This window comes from Setaria viridis, chromosome 2 (assembly GCF_005286985.2).
Source record: "Setaria viridis chromosome 2, Setaria_viridis_v4.0, whole genome shotgun sequence".
Lineage (NCBI taxonomy): Eukaryota > Viridiplantae > Streptophyta > Magnoliopsida > Poales > Poaceae > Setaria > Setaria viridis.
In genome coordinates, this window is record NC_048264.2 from 1,017,280 (window position 1) to 1,041,075 (window position 23,796).

General features: G+C 44.8%; 3 protein-coding genes across 3 annotated transcripts; all 3 read left to right on the forward strand.

Annotated features, from left to right (window-relative positions):
* Positions 1 to 8,786: 8,786 nt before the first annotated feature.
* Positions 8,787 to 13,087, forward strand: LOC117842482 (uncharacterized). The gene is made up of 7 exons (XM_034722949.2): positions 8,787 to 9,150; positions 9,243 to 9,338; positions 10,067 to 10,107; positions 11,145 to 11,256; positions 11,691 to 11,771; positions 12,420 to 12,620; positions 12,791 to 13,087. Exons 1-6 carry the CDS (start codon positions 8,920 to 8,922, stop codon positions 12,483 to 12,485), a joined length of 627 nt encoding a protein of 208 aa, XP_034578840.1. The 5' UTR covers positions 8,787 to 8,919; the 3' UTR covers positions 12,486 to 12,620; positions 12,791 to 13,087.
* A 374-nt stretch (positions 13,088 to 13,461) lies between these two features.
* On the forward strand, positions 13,462 to 14,532 carry LOC117842619 (putative F-box/FBD/LRR-repeat protein At4g03220; the record flags this gene model as incomplete). The annotated part of the gene is made up of 1 exon (XM_034723103.2): positions 13,462 to 14,532. A coding segment is annotated over one exon (912 nt), but the record flags the coding sequence as incomplete, so codon positions are not given.
* A 3,959-nt stretch (positions 14,533 to 18,491) lies between these two features.
* LOC117843959 (putative F-box/FBD/LRR-repeat protein At4g03220) lies at positions 18,492 to 21,849 on the forward strand. Its single transcript, XM_034724754.1, has 3 exons — positions 18,492 to 19,560; positions 20,283 to 20,462; positions 21,222 to 21,849. Exons 1-3 carry the CDS (start codon positions 18,523 to 18,525, stop codon positions 21,561 to 21,563), a joined length of 1,560 nt encoding a protein of 519 aa, XP_034580645.1. The 5' UTR covers positions 18,492 to 18,522; the 3' UTR covers positions 21,564 to 21,849.
* The last annotated feature ends 1,947 nt before the right edge of the window (positions 21,850 to 23,796 follow it).

A 23,796-nucleotide genomic window follows, 5' to 3' on the forward strand; every position in this document is an offset into this window, starting at 1 on the left:
TTTCTACCCAAACACTACCAGCTTCGCAAACTTTCAACCGCCTATAAATTGGCAACCTTCACCACAGTTTCACCCTCAACATCAGCAAACCGCCCAGCCACCGAATCCACGACCCACCCAGCAAAGGCATGAAATACCACCCCCACCGCCACATGTACCGATGGAAATACTGAAAGCCGAGCCTAACCCACCAAACAGCAACCCCAATGCCTTACCTACGTTCGGCATGATCATGCCTATCTCTGGAGGGTCCTCAGGAGCGCAGCACCGTGACAACAATTCTAATGCTTTGCCTACCTTCGGCATGATAATGCCAATCGCTGGCGGCTCTGCTTTAGAGTTCAAGAACAAAAGAAAAAAGCAAAATTACTATAGAGAAGTAAACATCATCACCCCGACAGACCCCCAGCGAAGTCAGAATGGGCACACATGCCAATTACATTCATAGAAGAAGATTTCAAACTAAAGACAGCTTTGCACAATGATGCGATGTTCATTTAAGCAATTATAGCAAATTGGACAATAGGAAAGGTCCTAGTCGACACCGGCAACTCCGCGGATATCCTATTCGCCAATACCTTCAGGGAAATGAAAATCTACCCTCACCTCCTTGAACCGGCTGAAGTCCCACTACTTGGCTTTGGTGGCAAACCAGTCAAAGCCCTCAGAATAATCTCTCTTCCAGTGCCGTTTGGGAACCGCAACAATGCGAGAACTGAGCACATCACCTTCGACGTGGTAGAAATGCACTACCCGTACGTCGCCATACTCGGGAGAGGCTTCATCAACAAAATGGATGCAACAATCAGACAACTTTTCCTCTACATGAAATTGTTGGCTCTCAAGGGTGTTATCACCGTGTATGGAGACCAACAGACTGCAAGAAACATAGAAAAGGGTGCAACGCCAGGATAGAAAAATGTTCATCACCTCATGGCTGTGAGTGAAGAGGAACAGCAGGAAAAGAAAAGGCCGTACGTCGAGCCAAAGAGAGACAAAGAAAAGATCAAAATCAGTGCCGAAAACAAAACAAAGCGGGTGCACCTAGATGGGTATGTAGCGGACAGATTCATCACAATAGGCGCCAACCTCGAACCCGAGGAAGAGCGCGAACTAATTGAATGTCTTAACAAGAACAAAGATGTCTTCGCCTGGTCCACAAGCGACCTCAGAGGTGTGGACATGGAAATCATTGAGCATGGCCTCGACATCAGACTAGGCGCAAAGCCAAAGAAACAAAAGTTGAGAAAAATGTCGGACGAGAAGGTCCAAGCAGTAAAAGTGGAAGTAGACAGACTACTCGAAGCTAACGGAATCAGACCCATCCTTTACCCAGATTGACCGGCCAACACGGTACCGGTACAAAAAAATAATGACAAATGGAGAATGTGCATTGACTTCACATATCTGAATAAAGGCTGTCCAAAGGACGATTATCCACTGGAAAGAATTGACAAGGTCGTGGACGATGCCGCCAATAGCAAGATGCTCTCGTTATTGGACCTCTTCTCAGGATACCACCAAATCAGAATAAAGAAAGAAGATGAAGGGAAAACAGGATTTGTAACACTATTTGGCACATTCTGCTTCATGTGCATGCCGGAAGGGCTGAAAAACACGGGCCAAACATTTTCTAGAATGACTGCAACTGTCCTAGCGGACCAGATCCGCGAAACATCCTTGCCTACATCGATGACATCATTGTCAAAAGCATCAAATGAAGCGATCACATTCATGACCTCACTGAAACCTTTGCTAACCTATGGTCAGCAAATCTGAGACTGAACCCCGAAAAGTGCATCTTCGGAGTTCAAAGAGGCAACGTACTGGGATGCTTAGTAACAACCAAAGGCATCGAGGCCAACCCAGATATGATACAGGCACTAATCAATATGATAGAACCAGCTTCGGTTAAACAAGTCCAGTGACTGACTGGAAGGGTGGCCGCACTGAACCGTTTCATCCCTCACGCAGAGGAGCGAAGCTTACCATTCTTTAAAGCCCTATGAAGCTCCAGAACATTTGAATGGGGCATGGAGCAGAGCAAGGCATTCCAAGAACTCAAAGACTACCTACAATCCATGACCAAGCCGTGCCCTCCAGAACCAAAATTGCCACTCCTACTCTATGTTTCAGCTTCGGCCACGGCAGTAAGTGCAGCGCTAATCCAAGAGAAGTACATCGACGGAAAACTAAGGCAAATCCCGGTGTACTTTGCATCCGAGGTTCTCAACGGCTCCAAATTGCACTATTCTGAATTAGAAAAAATTGCATATGCGGTGGTAATGGCAGCACGAAAGCTACGTCATTATTTCGAGGGTCACAGGATAGTAGCTGTAACAAACCAACCCCTGCACGAACTCTTCTCCAATAGAGAGGCTTCAAGTCAGATCGCAAAATGGGCATCCGAACTATCAGAATTTGTAGTTGACTTCAAAAGAAGAAGTGCCATAAAATCCCAAGTCCTAGCAGATTTTATAGTTGACTAGACATCGCTGAAGCCAGACCCGTGTAAAATTGAAACACCTTGGATCGTGTATTGCGATGGGGCTTGGTGCCACAGGGGGGCCGGCGTAGCAGTAGTTGTAACCTCACCAACAGGTGTCAAGGTGAAATATGCTACAAGGCTAGACTTCCCCTAGGGCACGAAAACAACCAACAATACCACCAAATACGAAGCACTACTTTTAGCCCAAAGAAAAATGAAAGCTCTCGGGCAACAAGCGTTTGTTGTCAAGACAGACTCAAAAGTGATCAAAGATCACATCGAAAAAGAAAGCGGAGCCAAAGAACCTGAGCTCGTCAAGTACTTGGCAGCGGTCAGATCAATGGAAAAACATTTCAGGGGGTTCACCGTGCAGCACATCCCAAGGTCCGAAAACGACGATGCGGACAAGCTCGCAAAAGCAATAGCTCAAAATAAGTCGATTCCCCCAGACACCTTCTATGAGGTCATAGACTCACCATCAACACAAGATGCAACCTTTTATGGTCGCTTTTATCATCATCCTCCCCCTTTTCGTCACCTTCACCTTCGTCGTCACCCTCTCCCTCCTCGTCACCCCCACCTTTGCCATCACCGTCCCCCTCACCTCCGAAAGGCTCAATATCATCTTCGCTAGATGAGTAGTCCAAACCGGACACATCACCTTGAGATTAGGAACCTACGTTCGCAACCTCTCCCTCTTTAGACACCTGCTCAATATCAATAGGCCCACTCATGTCGTCAACCCCAACCTCGCGGGCCACCTCGGCCTGCTCTGCAGCCCTTTCAGACGACATCAAGCGAGCTGTCTGTCTGATGCAAGCCACTTCGATCTCAAGCACCACAACCACTGCAAAAACAGGCAGGAACGGTGCAACCTCGCCTCGTTCAGCAATCAGCAATGGTATGCAAAAGAGCAAAAAGCAAGAGCACGGTGAAAGCGACCCCTTCAACCCCGGCTCCTATTTATAGGCACGGTAAAAACGACCGTTAACCACACTTCGGCATACGAACCGACATCCAATAGAACCACGACACATCATACCCTGGAAAAAGACAACAGTCGTCCCGAGTCCACCAGCAGCCAATAAAAATAGGCCACGTCCACACTTGAAATAGTTTCAACAGTTGGCTTGTTTCACCCCGACGGCCGAGGGTGACGTTTTTTTGGCAGACCTCGTCGAAGTCATGGGTTCGGTCATCGGTGACTAACCTCGCCCACGAGGGGCTACTATTGGGGATCTACCCAAAATCCGCCGCACCCTCGTCCGTAACTAGGTCTAAGCTCTCCCAATCGTTTGCCGAAATCCGCTAGCTTCGGAGCAATGCATGCCAAGTTAAATGATTGACCTCGGGTAGACCGAGCCCGAAGTTAGGATTTACATTTATCATCTAACCGAATCTCTGTGATCCACCAGGCCACTTAAGCATGCAGGATGGAGATGGACGTCAACCACGGAATTTCCCCTCCTGGCCAGCTTTGCTAAGACGTGCTAGCTTCGACACCGAAGCCGAGAACATCATGCTGACTTCGATGACGAAGCCAAGATCGCCGAGCTGGCTTCGATGTCTGGGTCAGCGTGATCCCAGGACGCGGATGACAAGAAGGTGGGATTTGCAGGGCACTAGGAGAGCACCAATTGCGGGGCTTGTCGGGCAATCAAAATGACCATTTTGTAGAGAATATTCCATGAATGTGGCAGTTGGGCGAGGGCAAGAATGTAACAGAAATAACGCGACGTGTTCATATAATGTGACGAAATTACCCTTTGGTACGGCATATGCTTGGGATTTAGTGGTTGGTTAGGGGTATTCTTGGCTTGTAAAAGTGACCTTGCACGGCACTATAAAAGGAGATGAACCGCTTACTGTAACAGATTGATTGTTCAGTGACAAGACACTTGAAGGAATGAAATCGTGAGTTGTAAGAGCTCGAAGTTACGTGTTGCTTTTCCCTTTACTGTGTTGTGATCTGTCCATATCCAAGGTCAGACCTCGACAACTACCATTCATGCACACTCCGATTATACTACATGCGACTTCTCAAAACAAAGGTACTTGGTATTTTTAATCATTATAGATATCTCAGGACTCTTGCAGCAGTAATAGAATGACTACTACATACCTGAACTTCAGCATCTCATCTCCAGCTGTTATGTGCACCTGCTGTGAGGTGTACCATTCCCGTCAGCGTCCAGAAAAATTAGATGACGTATCCTTAGCAGAACTACCAAGCAAGCTTCTTGTAAGGGTCTGTTCGACTCGATTTTATACAGTTCAAACAAACGGGAAAGCATACCCTTGTTAGCTTATCCATCCATGCTTTTTCGGTCACAAGAAACACAACCCTCCCTTGATGCCTACTAGTTTTACTATCCTCGAGAGTTTTCAGTATCAGGTCAACCTCAGGTTTAGCAACAGCAAAACTATCGAGCATCCATGTCGAGAAAAATTAGATGATGTATCCTTAGCAGAACTACCAAGTGCCAAGCAAGATTCTTCAACTATTCGCTTCTCCATATGAATTACTAGGCTTCCAAACTTGACAGAATCCAGTAGCATCACTACGGGATACAGGTGTTGGATTGACCTACTCAACGGCCCATTGGGACCCTGATCTGCGCCCTGATCGGGGGCGCCCACCCTAGCATTGGGTGGTGGGCCCCTGTCGCGCTGCGTTATATAAATAGGGTGGGGACCCTGGCGCGTGACACCAGGTTCGACGCCGCCAGCCACCCCACCGACAACTCGACCAATCACGCAAGTGCAATAGCGACGGGAAGCACCGCCCCCATCACGCCGGCGACGACACGACACTGTGCGTCGCTCCTTAGCGTAGACCTACACCAACAGAACGTGAGATGGCCAGCGGCTCTGCCGCTCCCACCCCTAGGGGTGAAGGTACCCCTTCTCTCTCTCTGTTAGCACCCGAACACCATGAACTCCATCTCACCTGCAACCCCAACTAGATGAATACCTAGGTATATTAATCATGTGAGGGTCCAGGCCGCTCTTGACCGTAAGCACGGCTGATCGATCAGTTTTACACTCTGTAGATGTTGCACATCTTTACCCACAAGTCGCGTAAAAGTTCAAAAGAACTTTAGACCCAACCATGCTATGCTGATCAGGCACTCATCACACTTCCGAGGTGTGACTGCATAGGGACGCTATGAGACCTTTACAAATATTCGCTAGTAAATGGTAACCCGCTAAGGTTTCAGGCCGAAGCAGAGCATAACAATCCCCTAGTGCGTACAGTATCTTAGCAAAGCTCACATCCTAAGAGAGCGAGTGCTATACCCCATCAACGCGCTCCCCTCTTGCCCTTTCAGTAAGATTACCCTAGACTAGAGTTTCTAATTAATTAGCCAAGACCAGAGCTATAATAGTTCTTATGGTTGCACTGCTTTCCTAGGTGGTCGCTCCATGTTTTGATTAGACGCAGTGATCTTGAATTAAAGAAATGTATAGCATAAGAAGATAAGTTCATCATATTGTTCTTTAGAACCACCAGAACCCAAGTATAGCAGCTAAGCATAGCTACCCAATAGAAAGGTAAACCCAGGTTGACAAGGAATGATCACACAGACTAGGCAAACATTAATAGGACCCTTCAAATTAAATGCAAGCATATGCAATAGTGATTAAATAAAGTTATTGGGACAAAAGCACAAGGACACACTTGCCTTTTTCCAACGAAAGGTTACTCTTACTATTCTTCAGCTCTTGCTCTCTTGAAACTCTTATTCTTCAAATCTTCCGAACGGTGATCCTTCTACTCGAAGCAACACCGGTACAAACATACAAGCAAACAACAAGTACAACTATGAACAATACACCAAAACAACATCAAAGCTTTAAAAGAGCGTACTAAAGGATAAGGCTTGATTCTAGGATCATGCGAACGCAAGAAACGCTTTAAAATGAAACTATGGTTGACAAGACAAACTATCGAGAGATTTGAATTGTAAAAGAAAAGACAAGAGCTATAGGTTTCACTTATTTTTAGTTGAGAAAAACAATGTAAAGATACTTTAGAGAAATATCCTTAGTTAGAATTAATCAAGTCATATTTATATTATCATAAGAAAAGACGGTGTAAAGCTTAACCTAATTTTATTTATAAATATTTAAGTACAATTTATGTACATTAACATTTGAGTTTAGAAAAATCATGTAAGAGCATCTAAGCGTATAACTTTATATTTCGGGTTGAACTAACCAAATTGTAATTAAAAACACATTTATATTTATATTAGCCAAATTAACATTTAATTATGAAAAATCAAGATATAACCTATGCAACTTTTATTTAGAAAACAAATTGGATAAAAATATTAATCAAATTGAATTTAATTTATGAAAAGTCGAGGTATAACTCTAACTAGCTTTTAATTGGAAAGATCGTTTAGATAAGCATTAATCAAATTGGCATTAGTTTATGAAAATCTGATATATAACCTAATTTTCTTTTATTTAGAAAGAATATGAAGTAGTCATTAATCAAGTTAACATTTAATTATGAAAAATGATATATAACACTATATAGATTTTATTTAGAGAAGACACGTTTATTAGGCATTAATCAAATTAATATTAAATTTATTTTTCAAAAACATGCATGAAGGAAAATATTACCACTAACGTGTAATTTATGTCATTGTGAACCTAACGCAAGTTGAACAGATAAAAACGGAGTTAAAACGTAGAATCTATGGGTTAAACGAGGATCCGAGGACCTATACGCGATTAACCATAGATCGCAGGGGCTAGCAGGAAAGATTCACGAGGCACAATAAATAGTGCCCGTGCAAAGGTTAAAGGACAGGGTTAGTTCTGCAAAAACTCTCGGTAGGACTGCATCTAGGGACCTAAACTTAGGCCTTGTTTGGAGGAGGGGCTAAAGTTTAGCCTTGGGCTAAAGTTTAGCCCACTCAAATGAGGGGCTAAAGTTTAGCATCTAAAGTGTTTAGGTGAAAGGCTAAAATTTAACACCTAATAAGTAAAATGACTCCTATACCCCTCCTTTCCAACTCCCGCGTTGCACCTCCCGCTCCCGAATTCTCGCCCTCGCTGCCCCTCTTGCCTGCGCGCGCTGCGCTGTCCCTCCCGCCCGTGTTGCCCTTCCCGCCTGCGCGCGCTGCGCTATCCCTCTGCATGCATGCATGCATGCGCTGCGCTGTCCCTCCTTGCATGCACCCGTGGCCCTCTGTTCTCGCATGCATGCACGCAAACGCACTGCATGCATTTCTTCTTGATTCTTCTCCTCTCTCTTCTTCTCTTTCTCTTTCAATCTTGATTAAACGGAGAAGCAAATATTATGTCTATTACAATGTCCAATAACCACAAAATGAAACTAAAAATACATTATCATTACAACATTGAAATTAATTTTTTATGACCTATTGTACAAGGCATGAGCTATTTCATTTCGAAATGCATTCATGTTGCTATCTTCATCTCCTCCTTGGGTACGCGTCGGCGGAGGGGGCGCGGTGAGGGAAGGGAGCGGCGGTGGTGCGAGATCCAGACGGGAGTGGATGAGGAACGGGAGTGGTGGAATCTGATGGCAGCGTGCGTGCGGGAGTGGGAGGAGAGAGAAGGGGTGCGAGAGGGTATCGGGTGGAAATTTGGATGAGGGGGACCACTTTTAGCCTCTCCAGTCCATTTTAGCACTCCTTGAGGGGCTAATGGATTATGGGGGGCTAAAATTTAGCCCCTCCCTTTTAACCTAGGTGTTTGGATGAGAAGGGCTAAAATGGGGGGCTAAAGTTTAGCCCCCTCCCAAACACCTCCTTAGTTCTTCTAATTAGCATCTAAAACATCCCAAACACCTCCTTAGTTCTCTTAATTAGCATCTGAAATATTGGATGGAACAATGCAAGAGCTACACTCTAGCCAAGCACCCAAACACGTCGTAAAAACTCCTTGCTCGAAATATGTCGGGCTTACCGTACCACATGTTTTTCCGGTTATGTTACTTTTGAAACGGAGCATGAGTGAGCACTTTTTTTCTTTTGAAATGTCAAAGTCAGCCAAGCACCGTGAAAACTTGTGCGAATCAGAGCAGAAAATGGTCAACTCCTGATGAACCAACCGTACACGAGCTCGCTCGCTCACGTCACGTGCCCCCACGCCACGTGTCGAATCGCGTCTGGCCCCCACGCACGCTCTGACAAGCCCATCCTCACTGCACCCTAGCTTCCTGCACCAGGTTTACCAACACCGCAGACCTCCACGATCCGGACCAACACGAGTCCGTGGGCACAGTCCACGGGCGCTTGGTGCTCCCCTCCGCTTGATACGCTTCGGCTTCCACCTCACGCCTCGCTCCTCCCGCTTCTCGATTCCTCCCTCCCGCTCGCTCCCACCACCCCACCTCGCCGCCCAAGGGGGGATCGGAAAGCACTCCGCGAGCCCGAACCCTAGCCATGTCGAATGGGGCCTCCGCGTCGTCGTCGGCCGTCGCCGGGCCCTCCTCCTCGTCCCCGCCGCAGGCCGGCGGCGGGGACGCGCCCCGGCAGTGCCGCCCCCCGCGCGCCGGCGCCGACCCGCTCCTCATCGTCTGCGGCTGCTTCAGCGTCGCCACGGCCGCCACCGCGCTCCTCTGCGTCGCCGTCAACGTCCTCTCCGCGGTCCAGGCCTTCCGCGCCGGCTCCGATGTAAGCCTATCTGTGCAACCAACTCCCGCATTCGTGAGATTGGCGAGGTGGCGAGCTGAATCCGGGGGAATGCGTGTGTTGTTGGGTTCCAGATATTCGGGGGCATCTTCCGGTGCTACGCGGTGGTGTTCTCGCTCTTCGTCGGCGTCCTCGAGACCGAGTGGGGATTCATCATGAAGTTCTGGAAGGTTTGCGCTCTTCCTCCCCGTTTCTCGATTTGGAATGTGAGAGAGAGCTAATTGGTTGTGCAGTCGTTTTCGAAACTATCTGAGTGATTAAAGTAGAGCCTAATTGGTCACTATCTTAGTGATTATGGAATGTTATGTGATTTATAATATCATCCGATTTAGTCAAATGAGGGGCACTCAGTAGTCTGCGCCACTGTAGCGAGCTTTCTTGCAGTCTGATTGTCTCCTTACTGTGTTTGATATGAGCATTTCTGTCCTTTTCAGTTACCTTACTCGTTAATTTACAAATCTGTCAGTAATTTAACATTTGCAATATATGATTTGATCTGTTTATGGAGATGCCTGATTTGTATATCTAGCACACCATCTGACTGGCTCTGGTTCGGTTTGTAAGCCGTGCTATGGTGTTCAACCTACACACTATTTTCTTGGTATCGTGGAGCATCCGTGGACTTGTGGCATATGGATGCCCAATGTTTCACTTCATTTTAGGCAATTATCATGTTTAGCAGTAAAGATAGTTTTGAAAGTTTAGGTTTTCATTTGTTCTGTTCTGATGTTATTTTTTTCGTAATGTCCTTTAACTGTTTCAGTAAATAAAATTTATTACACTGCCCATTTGTTTTGGAATACTGTGCCAAATTGAGTTTGTTGAGGTTAGCTTAGTATATTTTGATAATTTAACTGGCTTGATGGTTTAGTCACGTTTTTCTTTTTTATGTAATCAGATATTTGAATACTGGCCTGCACGGGGAATGCTACAGATCTTGTAAGTATTCTGGATGAGCATATATTTCACTTGTCCTTTAACTTTGTTTCCAGAACTCAGTACTCAATCTGTGCATATTTATTTGGATGTACAGTTGAGTGAATCGCTTATGCTTGGTGCCCATCCAGATAGTATTACCTTAGATATGGCAGGACACATTTGTTATTCTTTTTTTGCAAGTGATAAAACGAAAACAGAGATTAGAGAAAATTGTAGATGTGATGGTGATACATTGATTTGTATTGTTCAGTTGGTGGTTTCATGTAACAAAAATTTATCTACTTATAAAATCAAGCCAAAACATGCTTTCTCTGGATGAGGTTTGATGATCAACTATAATCATAATTCATTACTTTGAGATGATAAGGTCATAATAGTGTTGTATTAAGATCAGCTATGAGCAACTCTAATCTTCATACATTACTTTGATATTCTCTTATGCCACATACATAGGTGATGTATCAATGTTAGTTACATGCAGTTCTATTACTCTGTCAGTGCATTGTGATCCCCACATGTCCAGGCCTCTCTTGTCTATGTTAGCATGTAATCATGTAATGTTGCAAGAATACTTTTCTGGTTAACCAAATGTGGAATGTAATCTTGGCTTTGCCTGAAACGTCTCTCCGGTTCATCTAGGTTTTCCAAAATATAACATAGTTTCAACGAGGGTGATTATGAATGAAAGAATAATGTTACATGTACATATTTGGTTCGATGTTTGAGAATACTGGATGGAAATTTTGCCATTAAGAGTTTGTACCATTAATTCAGAGTAATACTTTTGTTATCCAGCTGGTATTGAGCAGATTGATCTCTTCAGGTTCACATTACAGGCTCTGAAAAGTAAAAGCTTGTGTCAATTACATGCAAGCACTAAGTGCTGATATCACGAGCATTTAAATTTTTAAATTTCTTTCCTTCAAGCAGTGCCCAGGGACACGTGGGAAGAATCCTATTAATTATTCTTGCACATGCTGATTTGAATTACATGCCTGTTCCTCTCTTGATGTCCTTTTACTTTTGGTTCCTGGCAGTGTTGCTGTCATGACGAAGGCATACCCAAGTATTGAAAGGAATGATCTGATTTTGCTCCAGGAGATTGCCAGCTATATGCTTCTTGCATGTGGAGCTGTCTATGTTATCTCGGTAAGAGAGAATTTTGATATTCATGTGTGTTAACGGTCTGTGTAGCTGCCTTAATAATAATGAAATTTTTGACATAACACTGTAAAATGGATGACTAATCTTTAAGAACATTGAGCCATTGGTGCCTCTTAATTTTCAGTCATGTTTTATTTGGGTAAATTATTACAGCTACTAACTAACCAATCTTATTTGATCAGCTGTGTAGCATTGTGAACCTGTTGAATACTTGTTGTAAAGGATGAAAATTTCTCATATAAACATGCTAAATATCATCATGATTATTCATTAAATTGTCCTCCCTACCAGCTGTGTCTATCATAGCAAAATACTAGTATGAGCTTGTAATGTGCGATGGAACAGATAGATGGTCAACATTGCATTCTTTTATTGCATTGTCACAGATATCTTTTACCTAAAAAACTTTGAATATGTAGGGGATATTGTGCATTGGTGTTCTAAAACGTTCTAGGCAGCAGAAAGCAACATCACGGGAGCAAGCAGTCAAGGATCTGCATGTAAGTATTTGGTTCATACTTTTAGCTGTGACAGCATGGAATCCTGAGACTGGACTTTCCATGTTTTTGACCCATGTCCCAGTTTGTAAGACACCCTTTATGTAGCCCATGCCTAAATTTGCTTGTGGCTTAGATCGATCTTCCCCATGCAGTTCATCACTGTTCCATAAGATTTTTCTTTTCCTACTTGGTTTGCTTCCCGTGGGACGGTTCAGGAGATTCTGTAGCTGTAGCTGAAAACCAAGTGTAGCACATTAGAAATATAGAAACCTGACATTTAAAAAGGGTGAACCCTTTTCCATCAAAACAGCCGATCACCCTGTTTCATAAAGTTTATGCTTCTTAAAGTTAAAATACCGAGTTATAACTATTTCAACATGTATGACAAGTGAAATGTGTATTCACAAGAGAATTGCATCTTCTTCCAAAAGAGAGTACGCAGCCTGCAAAAAAGGAAAAGGAGGATACAAACCATGTTTTTTGGTTGATCATAGCCAGGCAATTTTGTATTGAATAGCATACTGCCAAAATTGCTCCTCTTAGTTTCAAAGTTAAACGTACATCCTAAATGGTACAAGTATAATTTTGTCCTGGGTCTTCACTACCTGTTGGTCACCGCATTTTCTTTATGTCTGCATGGTATTTCAGGAGCTGGAGAAACGGAGAGAAGAACTTGAGGCGCTGTTAATTGCTGAGCGGTCCGAGCTAGTCTAAAGGCTGACCACAATGATCTAACATCTCTCTTCCAGTGTAGATAACAATCTTTTCTGATGATAGCATACTGCTTGGTGATGGCCATTGATTGTTCATCCATAAGTCAATTCTGAGTGTATCTTCTTTAGTTCCTCTGTAAGTATCAATCCTTGCTATTTGTTTATGCCAAGTTAACAGATTCTAAACTTAATATATCACATTTGACATTTCGCATTATAGTGATACTGCATCAGATCCTTTTTTCTTAATTACTGATACAGAATTATAGATGTTTCTCTTGTTAACAGCATTCTCTTAATTGACAGGTCATGCGGGTTTATGGTTTCAGCTGAACTGTGGGTTTATGGTTTTGGAGCATTGCGTTGATTCATCGCCTGGGAGTATGTTGTTTGAGTTAAATTACGGGATTTGTGTGTGATGTACAATGCTGACTTCCTGTAAGCTTGTCTTGTGTGTTGCCGACTAGTTCCCCCGAGTTGTGTGTGTGAGTAGGTTCTTTGTTCATGAAGACATGAACCAGGAGTTCAAGCAGCTTCCTCTTTCGACAGATGAATTGTAGTAACTCAATCATTTTTTCATACTTATGATTATGATTTCTTCCATATCATTTTTTTCATACTTATGATTATGATTTTTTTATTGCACTTGGATCGCTAGTTTCATCTTATAAACGGCTTGGTGTTCGTTATAGCAGAAGCATGATCATAGAAAGGTATTATTCGAATCCAATTTATCGCTTTTTTGCACTGTAAAACCTACACCGCTAAATTAATCGTGGTAAAAGAATTGCAAATTCGAATTTCAAATCACGTGCATTTGCCTTGTAAAATGTGGTACGAGGGAGTTACGTTTTCACAAAAAGAATTCAAATAACGTCCTTGCGCTCAGCAACCGGCCCAGACTTATCTACTTGGTGGGCTCTAGCTAGGACGACGAGCAAAAAAAATTCTATGATGGGCCGTAATCTCATCTGGGGTCTCTGAGTATTTATGAAACGGCCCAGTGTGAACCCAAATCACTCCTCCCCGATCTCGCATGGCGCGGAGCGGCGGCGGCGGCGGCGGCAGCGGAATCGCCGCCACGCGCGGGAAGCTATATATCCTCCACCGGTGCCGGCGCCTTAGAGGATCGCCTCAGCGCGCTCCCCGACGACGTCCTCATCCTTCTGCGCCTCGACACCACCGCCGAGGCAACCCGGACCAGCGTCCTCTCCCACCGCTGGCGCGGCGTCTGGACCCTCCTTCCGGAGCTCCACTTCCACCTCGATACCAATGGCCACCGCATCCGCGAGGTGCTCCTCACCCCTGACGCACCCCCGCCCCTCCTCTGCATCTCCGTCATCGTCGCAGATTCCGCGCCCGATTCGTTGGGGGCCTGGATACCCGAGGCCGCGCGCCGCCTCTCTGGCGATCTTGGCTACTACAACATGTTTCCGGGGATGGAGGAGGAGGAGGAGGAAGCCGGGGAGAGAGGCGCTGTTCAGCTGCCCTGCTTCGAGAACGCCACCGGGATTAACCTCAACCTGGGGTTTCTAGGCCTCGCTCTGCCATTCTCCGGCACATTCGCCCGCCTCATCAAGCTCACGCTCCACCGCGTCCGACTCCATGGCCCGGATGAGCTTGGTGATGTCCTGCCCTCGCAGCGCTGCCCAAGGTTGCAAAAGCTCAGTGTCCGTTACGCCTTTGGCGTGGACAAGCTCATCATCCACTCCGAATCTCTCCTGCAAGTGGATCTGTGGCGTCTGGAAGGGTTACGGCAGCTCACTGTCGTTGCTCCGGCACTCGAGAAATTAAAATTGACCGGATGCTTTTGTCGAGAACAAGAACCAACCAGTAGCCAACATTTCGGCCCCTCAGCTGGTGTTACTGGAGTGGAGGGATTCATATGATCCAAGCTCTTTCCAGCTTGGCAGTTTGGGACAACTGCAACGTCTGAAGACAAACTTCTTTCGTGTATATTGTGAACATGACTCTGGAGACAATCGTGGCGTTCTGAAGCTCTTGCAGCAGTTTCGGTTCATCCTTATTCTTAATATCACACTCTTCTATCTGCAGGTGAGTTTCTCATCTTTAATAACAAGTACCGACCTTTTATTGCAACAAATCTGACTTGGGGGTTCAAGAATATTTGCTTAGTTTTTATGTGTAATTTAGAATAGGCATGGATTATTAAGCCTCTTTAGTAGGTGGAGGTCAAAAGTAGCAGAAACAAAGATGTAGGAAGGGCAATGTGTAGCTTTTGATCCTGATTTGTGGATGATGTGCTTACCACTACCAGTGCATACATAGGAGTAGGAGTACAGTCAGATGATAAAATTAAGTCAATATGATGAAAGAACTTCTTTTTTTCTAGAATACGCAGGAGATAAGTGGAGTTTTACAACACGGGCCAACCGGGCGCACGCACACGGGGGGTGATCACATAAGTCGATTACATGTTCGATCTAAACACCCTAGACAATAGAGTTAAGACGGCTAGGATGGGGCAGTCGCCGTACACCCCGGCCAACCTATGTCTACTAAGGACTTTGCCCCTATCGAGCACCACACTCTAGCTTCCAATGAAATTTCCTCTGTGAGCTGTTGCGGCGTCTTGGGTGATCCCTTGCTGAAAACCCTATTGTTACGCTCCTTCCAAATCATCCATGAGACAAGCATAAGGGTGCAGTCCATACCCTTCCTCCTGCCGCTATTAAGCCCCGCACGTTTCAACAACCACCAGTCCATCAGAGCAGTATTTGCAGCCGAGGGGGTCGGAGGAACGCCTATCAGCTGACCAACAGCAAGCCAAACCTGTTGTGCATAGCAGCAGTGAACAAGAAGGTGCGCAGCCATTTCTGGTTGTTGGCTGTAGAGTGTGCAAGCATCATCGCTCTGGAGGCCACGCCGCTTACGACGAGCTGCTGTCCATATCCTTTCCCGGAGGGCCAGCCAAATGAAGAATTTAATTTTGAGAGGAGCCCATGCTTTCCAGATGACCCTATAAGCTGGGTAATTGGTGGAGCCGTAGAAGAGGGATTTGTAAGCGGATCGCGCAGAGTATAGCCCAGAGCTCTCCCACCGCCAGGCTATTCTGTCCTTGACTCCATGTCGCAGCTAGATGTCAGAGACCGCATGCCACAGCTGAACATATTGGTGTAGGGTCCTCACTGTAGACCGTCCGGCAACGTCTTTGATCCATTGTTTCTGGAGCAGTGCATCAGCTACTGTTCTGGTTCTCCTGATCTTAGGCGTGACCAATTGGCAGAGATCCAGAGCAAGTATGCATGGGGAAGATTGGCCCAACCAATTGTCAGTCCAGAATAGGGCAAGTTTTCCATCCCCCAGCTCCACAGTAATTGATGCCTGGAAGATAGCTAGCAGGTTTAGAACTTCAGGCATGTAAAAGTTTAGAGCCTTAGTTTAGGAAAAGCAGCTTCACCTTAACATCGTGGCCAACCAAGTTTCATAGTTAATACTGTGTCTTAGTGTGGAACGAATTGCTTCTGTTCACAACACTGAAACAAGTGTCCTAAGCAAGGGATGTGATATTTGGGAATTAGTACATGCATCATGTGGGTTTGACAGAGTTATCCTAGAAATAGTGATATGTGAGGATACTGGTGCAAATTGACATTTTGTGTGCTATGCTCACATCAGGAAGTTTATAGAATCTATATGTTTGTATAATGTGAGGGAGTAACTAGCGTGAAATTCACACACTACAAGTGTGCACTAGTCTGTTAATTAGTCACGAGAATATGAACTTGACCTGGGGTGATGACTGATGAGAAAGGGTGGTTAGAACTTGAACAAATATAATTTGTACTCACACAGTATGTATTCTTATTCTCATGTTTCGTAGTTGGGAAGTAACTTAAAAAACTAAAGTGTATTTACAGGGTGTTTGCATGTTTAATATAAATTTGCCAGTTTTGCATGTTTAAATGCAACAATGATTCCGTGTGTGGCAATCAGTTATTTGAAAATATTGGATGTATGGTAACCTCCCCATATGCTTTTTTTTGCTAACTTATTATGAATCGACAGGACATTGGTAACGTTCCATACTCAATGGAAGACATAACAATGCTCCCTCACACTATGTTCTTAACCATGGAGATAATGAACAAAGGACACAGTTTTGGACCCAGCACATTTCATATGCTCAGGCTGTGTACTGATATAAGAAGATTGTCGCTGGTGTTACATACCAGTAGAGGTTTGGAGGTAAAGTTATGTTTGTTTCACTATATACTTAAGTGACTGAGAAAATGACTGAAAACAACATAGCATTTCCATTTTTTGTTTTGCAACAAATTTGGCCTGACCTTTGAGACTTGAGAATTTCCATTCTAGGTGTTGGTTTTAAACTGGTATTCTGCTAGTCTGCTCCAAAGTTTCTATTGCAAACACATGTTTGGTACATTCTTTGGTAACTTTATAGGTACCATCCTTCAAACACTGTCATTCTTTTGGAAATAAACGGCACTGTATGGGAGTTGATTGAGTTTTTGCATAGAAAGTCATTTTTTACAGGACAGTACTATTGCGTTAACAGATCAAGTCAACAGAATACTATTGTTTATGGGCTATTGATTTCACAAAACCTAAGGAGTTGTGCAGTTTATATAAAAAAAATCTATGCTTATAGAAACTAAATTTGTGCAGTTAATTTAGCTTCAAGAGAATTAGGAATGCTATTCTTTGGTAAAAAAAAATATTGATGACATATATCCTAGTGTTTGCTACCCGTTGTACTTGTACTGTTATCTTCTTCCTGATGTCATTTAACAATACCAGGAAGTCTTAGCATGCTACTTGTCCCATATACAGTCTTCATGTCAGTCAGGCTGCAATTGTGATCAACCAACAAACTGGAAGACTGTTTGGAGCTGACGGTGTGGAACTTTTGGAAGTCCTCAGTTTCTTCCTACGCTGAGCTCTGGCAGACAGTACTCTCACCTATTTCTTCCCCGAGCTCCAAAGGAGGCGGATCTGTGTAGGATGGAGTCCGATCCGGCGGCGTAGATCGGCGGAGCCCCAGTCAAGGGCGGATCCCGGCCGGTGGGGCGGGCCCGAGGAGGCGGCTGGTCTGACTGAGCTGCGCGGTGGCGCACCTTGCCAATGTCCTGGAGCTCGAAAGCTTGACGCGAACTCCGGCACCGCAGAGCTCGGCGCGGGCCGCAGCGTATAGCTTGTGCAGTCTCCTGCTGCTGCTTGGGCTTGGCATCCCGTAAGGAGCTCGCCGTGCAAGCCCGGCCGCCCAAGCCCGTGCAGCTGGCCGCTGCAACAGACGCGATGCCCAGGAGGACAAACCGCGGTGCCAACGAACGAGAACGGAGAACCTCGCCGATCGACAGGCCATGGAGGTAAAATTCCGTGAATCCGTGATGAAATTCTGAAGCAAAAGAGTTAACTGTTCTGTTCTATACTAAATTTAATCACTTACATAGCCATGGATCGGACATGTTCTTCCACGGAGTCTGCGACGTTAACAGCAAACATGACGGAATGCGATAACGGTTCATTTTTTCGATGGTATTTCACGTGATGAAGATCGTATTTTCCGGAAACGGCGTTCTTTTAGTGCTACAAAACTAATTTTCCCGGTGTTGATTAGGCTAGCTTCAAAATAATGAACATATTTTTTTTTATTGAATACATGAAAAAACAAAGGGTTTTTTTGGGACATGTGTGATTTCAAAACTCTGAAGTTCAAGAAAATGCTACCTCGTATACATATATGGGATATACATGCATATAAAATTTCAAAAATGAATTCAACTTAGTTTTAAAAATATGATTTTGACAAATTGTGAAGAAAAATCTTGGGAAAAAACGGTGTAAGGGATGTTTTTTTCTCTCTCTCCATGTTTTATCAATTTTTTATTTATTTCTTATGAACTAAGTTAAATTTGGTTTTAAAAACATTATGCACGTTGTTTTGGCAGGCTGTTGCTTATTCTTTCATCGTTGTATAAAAACGAAAAATAAAATAAGCCCACCAATCCTTCGGGCCCTGAGGCCCAACAGAATCCCTCTCCATCTCCATTTCTATGGAGCAAAGCGGCGGCGAGATCGCGGCCAAGCGCGTGAAGCCCTCCGACGGCGCCGCCGCCGCCGGCGGGGACCTCCTTAGCGCGCTCCCCGACGATGTCCTCGTCCTCATCCTCCTCCGCCTCGGCACCGCCGCCGCCGTCCAGACCAGCTCCCTCTCGCGCCGCTGGCGCCGCGTCTGGGCCCTCCTCCCGGAGCTCCGCTTCCACCTCGCCCCGGACGGCCCCCGCATCCGCGAGCTTCTCGACGCCCCTGAAGCTCCGGAGCTCCGCTGCGTTTCCGTCACCACCGAAGACGCCGCCCCCCACTCCGCGGCGGCCTGGCTTCCCGTCGCCGCGCGCCGCCTCTCCGGGGATCTTGTCTACCACAACGTGGTTCCGGGGAACCACGTCGACGAGGATGATGATGATGATGATGGTGATGAGGAGGGGGCGGAGGAGGCCGGGGTTAGAGGCGACGTTCAGCTGCCCTGCTTCGGGAAGGCCATCAAGATTGTGCTCAACCTAGGGTTTCTCAGCCTCGCCTTGCCGTCCATGGGTATCTTCCCCCGGCTCACCAAGCTCTCCCTGAGTCGGGTCCGGTTCCGTGGCCCATGCGAGCTGGGCAATTTAGTCTCCTCGCCGCGGTGCCCGTGCTTGCAGAAGCTCAAGGTCCATGACTCCAGGGGGCTGCACAATCTCTCCATCCACTCTGAGTCTCTCCTGCAAATTAAGCTGGAGAGCCTTTATTCCTTGCAGCAGCTCACAATTGTGGCACCGGCTCTCCTGGGGTTAGCCGTGACTTTTAGCTTCATTGATGATGATCCGAGTAAACCGATTGCCAACATCTCAGCGCCGCAGCTGGTGTCTTTGACGTGGAGAGATTTGTATGATCCGCGATATGTCCATCTTGGCAATTTGGGACGACTCCAAAAGCTGAACAGCTTTTTTATTGTATTTGGGCAACATGCCAGTAGAGATAAGAATCAGTATTGTCTGAGGCTCTTGCAGCAATTTCAGGTCATTCACAGTCTTAAGCTCATGCTCGTGTATCGGAAGGTGAGTGCACATCCTTCTGCTGCAAAGTACTGGAGTCAAGATGTTGGGTAACTTGCTAGCGTGATATTATTGTGACAAAGCTAACTTAGAGTTTAACATGTATTTGATTAGGTATTATGCCCAACTTAGTGTAGGCATTATTCAAGAGTTCAACATTACAACAAGTGCCCTAGTTAAATAATATGGCTTAGGTTGGGGTTCACTTTACATCACTGAAAGAACTGTTCTTACTAAGTATGAGCATAGCATTTGGGAGTTAGTCCATTGCAACATGTGGGGCTAGAAATAATTGTCCCAATAATGGTGTCATTTCAATATTTGAAACTGTGATGCATTGATGCTTGAGGGGAATGTAGATACTTCTAGCCTGATGCGCTAGTATCCTAGTTTTCAATGGTCCATGAACTCTCATTGGTTCTGAGAAAGCGAACATGATCTCTTGAGTGGTTAAAACATGGAAAAGTTATTATTTGTACTTGGACAGTTTGTATTTTTGTTCTCATGCATGTTTTGCTGTTGGGAATTGACTTCACAGCTAAAGCATGTTTATAGATGTTTAGCATACTTAATCTTGATGTGCAATGACAAGTTTTGGATAGGAAATATAAAGTGAACTTGTCAGGTTCTAACGACCTTTTTGCGTGTGGCAATCAGTTATTTGAAGTCTAGATGTCTCTTTATTTCCTGCCTGACCTTTACAATGACCGCTTATGGATTGACAGGACATAGATGACTTTCAATACTTAATGGGAGACATGAAAATGCTTCCTCAAATTACGTTCTTGCAACTGGCTGTATCCAACGAAGGTCATGCTTTTGGAGCCAGCTCATTCCATCTGCTCAGGATGTGTACTGGTCTAAGAAGATTGGTATTTGTGTTACATGACAATAGGAACCTGGAGGTAAAACTCTGTCTGTTTATTCAAGTAACCATGAAGTGACAGAAGGCTATATTGCATTTGCATTTCTTGGCACAATTTGGCTTGATAGTTGAGTTGAGTTTCCCCATTCTAGCTGTTTTAACACTAATACTTTGTGGTTTGTGCCAAGTTGTTGTTTTGCAAATGCATATATTTATGTATCTTCAAATGACAATACTTTGTTCTGCAAGTCCCAAAGTAGCACCCTTTCCTTGGTAGTAAGTGTTATCCTTTAAAATGCTTTCAGTCTGTTGACACATGTGGCAGTCACTGAAGTTGACTGATAGCAGACAAATCTAGATAACACATTTGGGGGCTTTCATCTGAATATGATGTAGTTTAGCTTAGAATGTTTGAGCTATGAACATTAACCCTCTTTCTGGATGGGGAGAAGTATAGCAGGAATTTTGTGCTAAATACTGGGGACTTCCATCCCAATCCATAGGATCCAAAAAGGTCTTCAAGTTTCCATCGATAGCCTAAGATCAATTATATTCATTTTGTTTATGGGCTATTTATCGTACGACATCTTAGGACTTGTGCAGTTTAACAAATATTGTTTCTGCTGTACAATTCCCTGCACATAACAACCATATTGCTTCAGTAGTTCAGTCACTTGATTTCTAACAAATTAGCAATAACATTCTTTCAAGAAAACTCTGTTGACGACGTATGTTCAGGCATGGCCAAGGTATTTCTGTCTTCTTGATGTCATCTGACAATGGTGCTCCTCGTTCATAGGCGCAGTCTACATGTCCATCAGGCTGCATTTGTGATCAACCAACAAGCTGGAAGACCGAGGGACTTGTGCTGAATCACCTTGAACATGTAACCATTTTTGGCCTGCAAGGAGCTGAGCGTGAAGTTACTTTTGTGAAACAACTGTTCAGTTGGGGGATGGTGCTGAAAAACATTAGAATAACATTCGACTACCAGGTCACTGAAAGCAAGGCCAGGGACTTCTGCCAGGCATTAGCGGGCTTCTCAAGGCCAGAAACGTTTGTGGAATTTCACTTGTTCCGTGATGCGGACAAGAGGTCGGTGTACTTGCTTGCACCAGAAGGCCAAGGCACAGATTTGTGACTGTGGAGCACTGATCGTTCTCTGTTATTGCTTCACTGCTTGTATATCTTTTAGTTTTCCTCTGTATGCCGTAGTCTGCTGCATGTTACTGTTAAAGTTACAAACCATGGAGCGCTGATCGTTCCCTGTTGTTGCCTCACCTCACTTGTGTCTTTTGTTTTTCCTCTGTATGCCGTAGTATGCTGCATGTTAATGTTTTTCCTTATAAGACGATGTAGATCCAGCAGTGGATGATCTCTGTGGATATGGTGATCTGTTGATGTTGAAATGTCACGATATATTCTTATAGGATGTTGCCAGATCAGTAATGTGTAGGGAGATTTCAGGTAATCAAATTGGGAGCTTGTTGGGACATCCAAACGACTACGTCGGCCGCCCGTGTTTAAAAAGAAACCGAATTGCAGTTCTATTTGAGTACTCCATGTAGAAATCTGAGAGCAATTTCGGTGTTTAAAAAGAGACCGTTTTGAGCACAATTGATGCACTTCATAATATCACCCATTCTTTAATTCTTATGCCTACTCTTTTGTTATTGAATTTTTGGCTGAGGGGAAAATATTGCAAAGCTCACTCTTTTGTATTTTGTTATTGTATTGCCCCCATCGCCAAAAAGAAAAACATATATATGATATTTGGAAAGCACGCAAAAATAGAGGGAGGGACATACAAGCATGTAAAATTTCAAAACCGAACTTAGTTTGTAGGAGTAAAATATGAAAATTGGTTAATTGTGAAGGAAAAAGAGAACTTAGTGTGTTTTTCTCTTCCAAAATCGGGCGTCGGGGGGAAATTCCGTCGGTGGCGACGGCGAGGAAGAGGCCGGGGAAGGAGGGGCCTTTGAGCTGCCCTGCCTCGGGAACGCCACCACGGTCTCCCTCGACCTAGGGTTCCTCGGCCTCGCCGTGCCGCCCGCCGGCGTCTTCGCTCAGCTCACGGAGCTCTCACTGAACCGCGTCCGGTTCCACGGCCCTCTCGAGCTCGGTGACGCCGTCTCCTCGCTGCGGTGCCCATGCTTGCAGAAGCTCAGCGTCGGTGAAGCCCGTGGGCTGGCCAATCTCGCCATCCACTCGGAGCCTCTCCTTTCAATTGAGTCTGCTGGCTCTGGTAGGACTGCAACAGCTCACCTTAGTGGCAAAGGCGTTCAAGGAGTTGGCATTGGGTTCCAGCTTTACTCGCGGTCGACCTGTCGTCAATATTTCAACCACTCAGCTGGTTTTGCTCGTGTGGTTCGATTCGTACGATCCAACCTCCGTCCAGCCTTGCGGCCTGGCACAACTAAAGAAGCTGAGCTGTGCTTTCTGTGTATATGATTCACATGACTCTTGGCGCATTCGTGGTTTTCAGCAGCTCTTGAAAAGGGTTTCAGGTCATCCAGAGTCTTCAAATCACTCTTTTCTATCCCAAGGTGAGTTCAGATCCTTTCTGATGTGGTGCCATGCCACAATCAAAGTAATAACTTGGCAACTTGCTAGCAATATACTATTGTGAGTTGTGACAAAGCTAACTTGGTGTTCAAGAGCCTATTTCTATTCATCACAAACAGATAAAGTGTTTACCAATATAGTATTATGCGTAATTTATGATGGGCGTGAATTATTCGACGACTACATTGGCAGCCCAGCTGACAGTCTTAATTCAGACAAAATAACTTCACTTTAAGCCTTTAACAAAGATGCGAATGTCCAACTTGAGTAAGGAAAATGGTATTCGGCAATCAGCCTAATGCAGCCTGTGGGGTTAGACAGAATTGTCCGGATAATGGTGAAATTTGAGAATATCCATGTAGAATTTAAGCTTGCTTTGCTTTTGCTCGTGTCAGGAAGGTGAATGAAATCTTGAATTCTTTATACGTAAACTGAAATACACACACTTGGTGCGGTGGTATCTTAGACTTATTTACGGGGATATGAATTCATTGTGGTGGTGCAAATAGGGACATTAGTGTTGAGAACTTGAGCCATGTTCTTGATTCTCATGGCGTTGCATTTGGTAAAGAATTCACCCTACAGCATGGTTATACTTTGTAGAGAGTATACTTAATCTACGTTCGTGGCTTTGTGCATAAGAATGTTAAGCGAACTTGTTATGTAGCAAATCATTTCTTGTGGTAATCTATTAGAAAATGAATGTCTTCGTTTTGATTCTGATCTATACATATGATTTATTTTCTGGTGACTTATGAAGAAGCAGAACATTGGTGATTTTCAATACGCGATGGAAGAATTTATAAAGC

Coding starts and splice junctions, on each gene's coding strand:
- LOC117842482 (XM_034722949.2), top strand. CDS start 8,920: ATGTCGAATGGGGCCTCCGCGTCGTCGTCGGCCGTCGCCGGGCCCTCC. Junction 11,257..11,690: donor GAGCTGTCTATGTTATCTCG/GTAAGAGAGAAT, acceptor TTGAATATGTAG/GGGATATTGTGCATTGGTGT. Junction 11,772..12,419: donor AAGCAGTCAAGGATCTGCAT/GTAAGTATTTGG, acceptor ATGGTATTTCAG/GAGCTGGAGAAACGGAGAGA.
- LOC117843959 (XM_034724754.1), top strand. CDS start 18,523: ATGGAGCAAAGCGGCGGCGAGATCGCGGCCAAGCGCGTGAAGCCCTCC. Junction 19,561..20,282: donor TCATGCTCGTGTATCGGAAG/GTGAGTGCACAT, acceptor ATGGATTGACAG/GACATAGATGACTTTCAATA. Junction 20,463..21,221: donor ATGACAATAGGAACCTGGAG/GTAAAACTCTGT, acceptor CCTCGTTCATAG/GCGCAGTCTACATGTCCATC.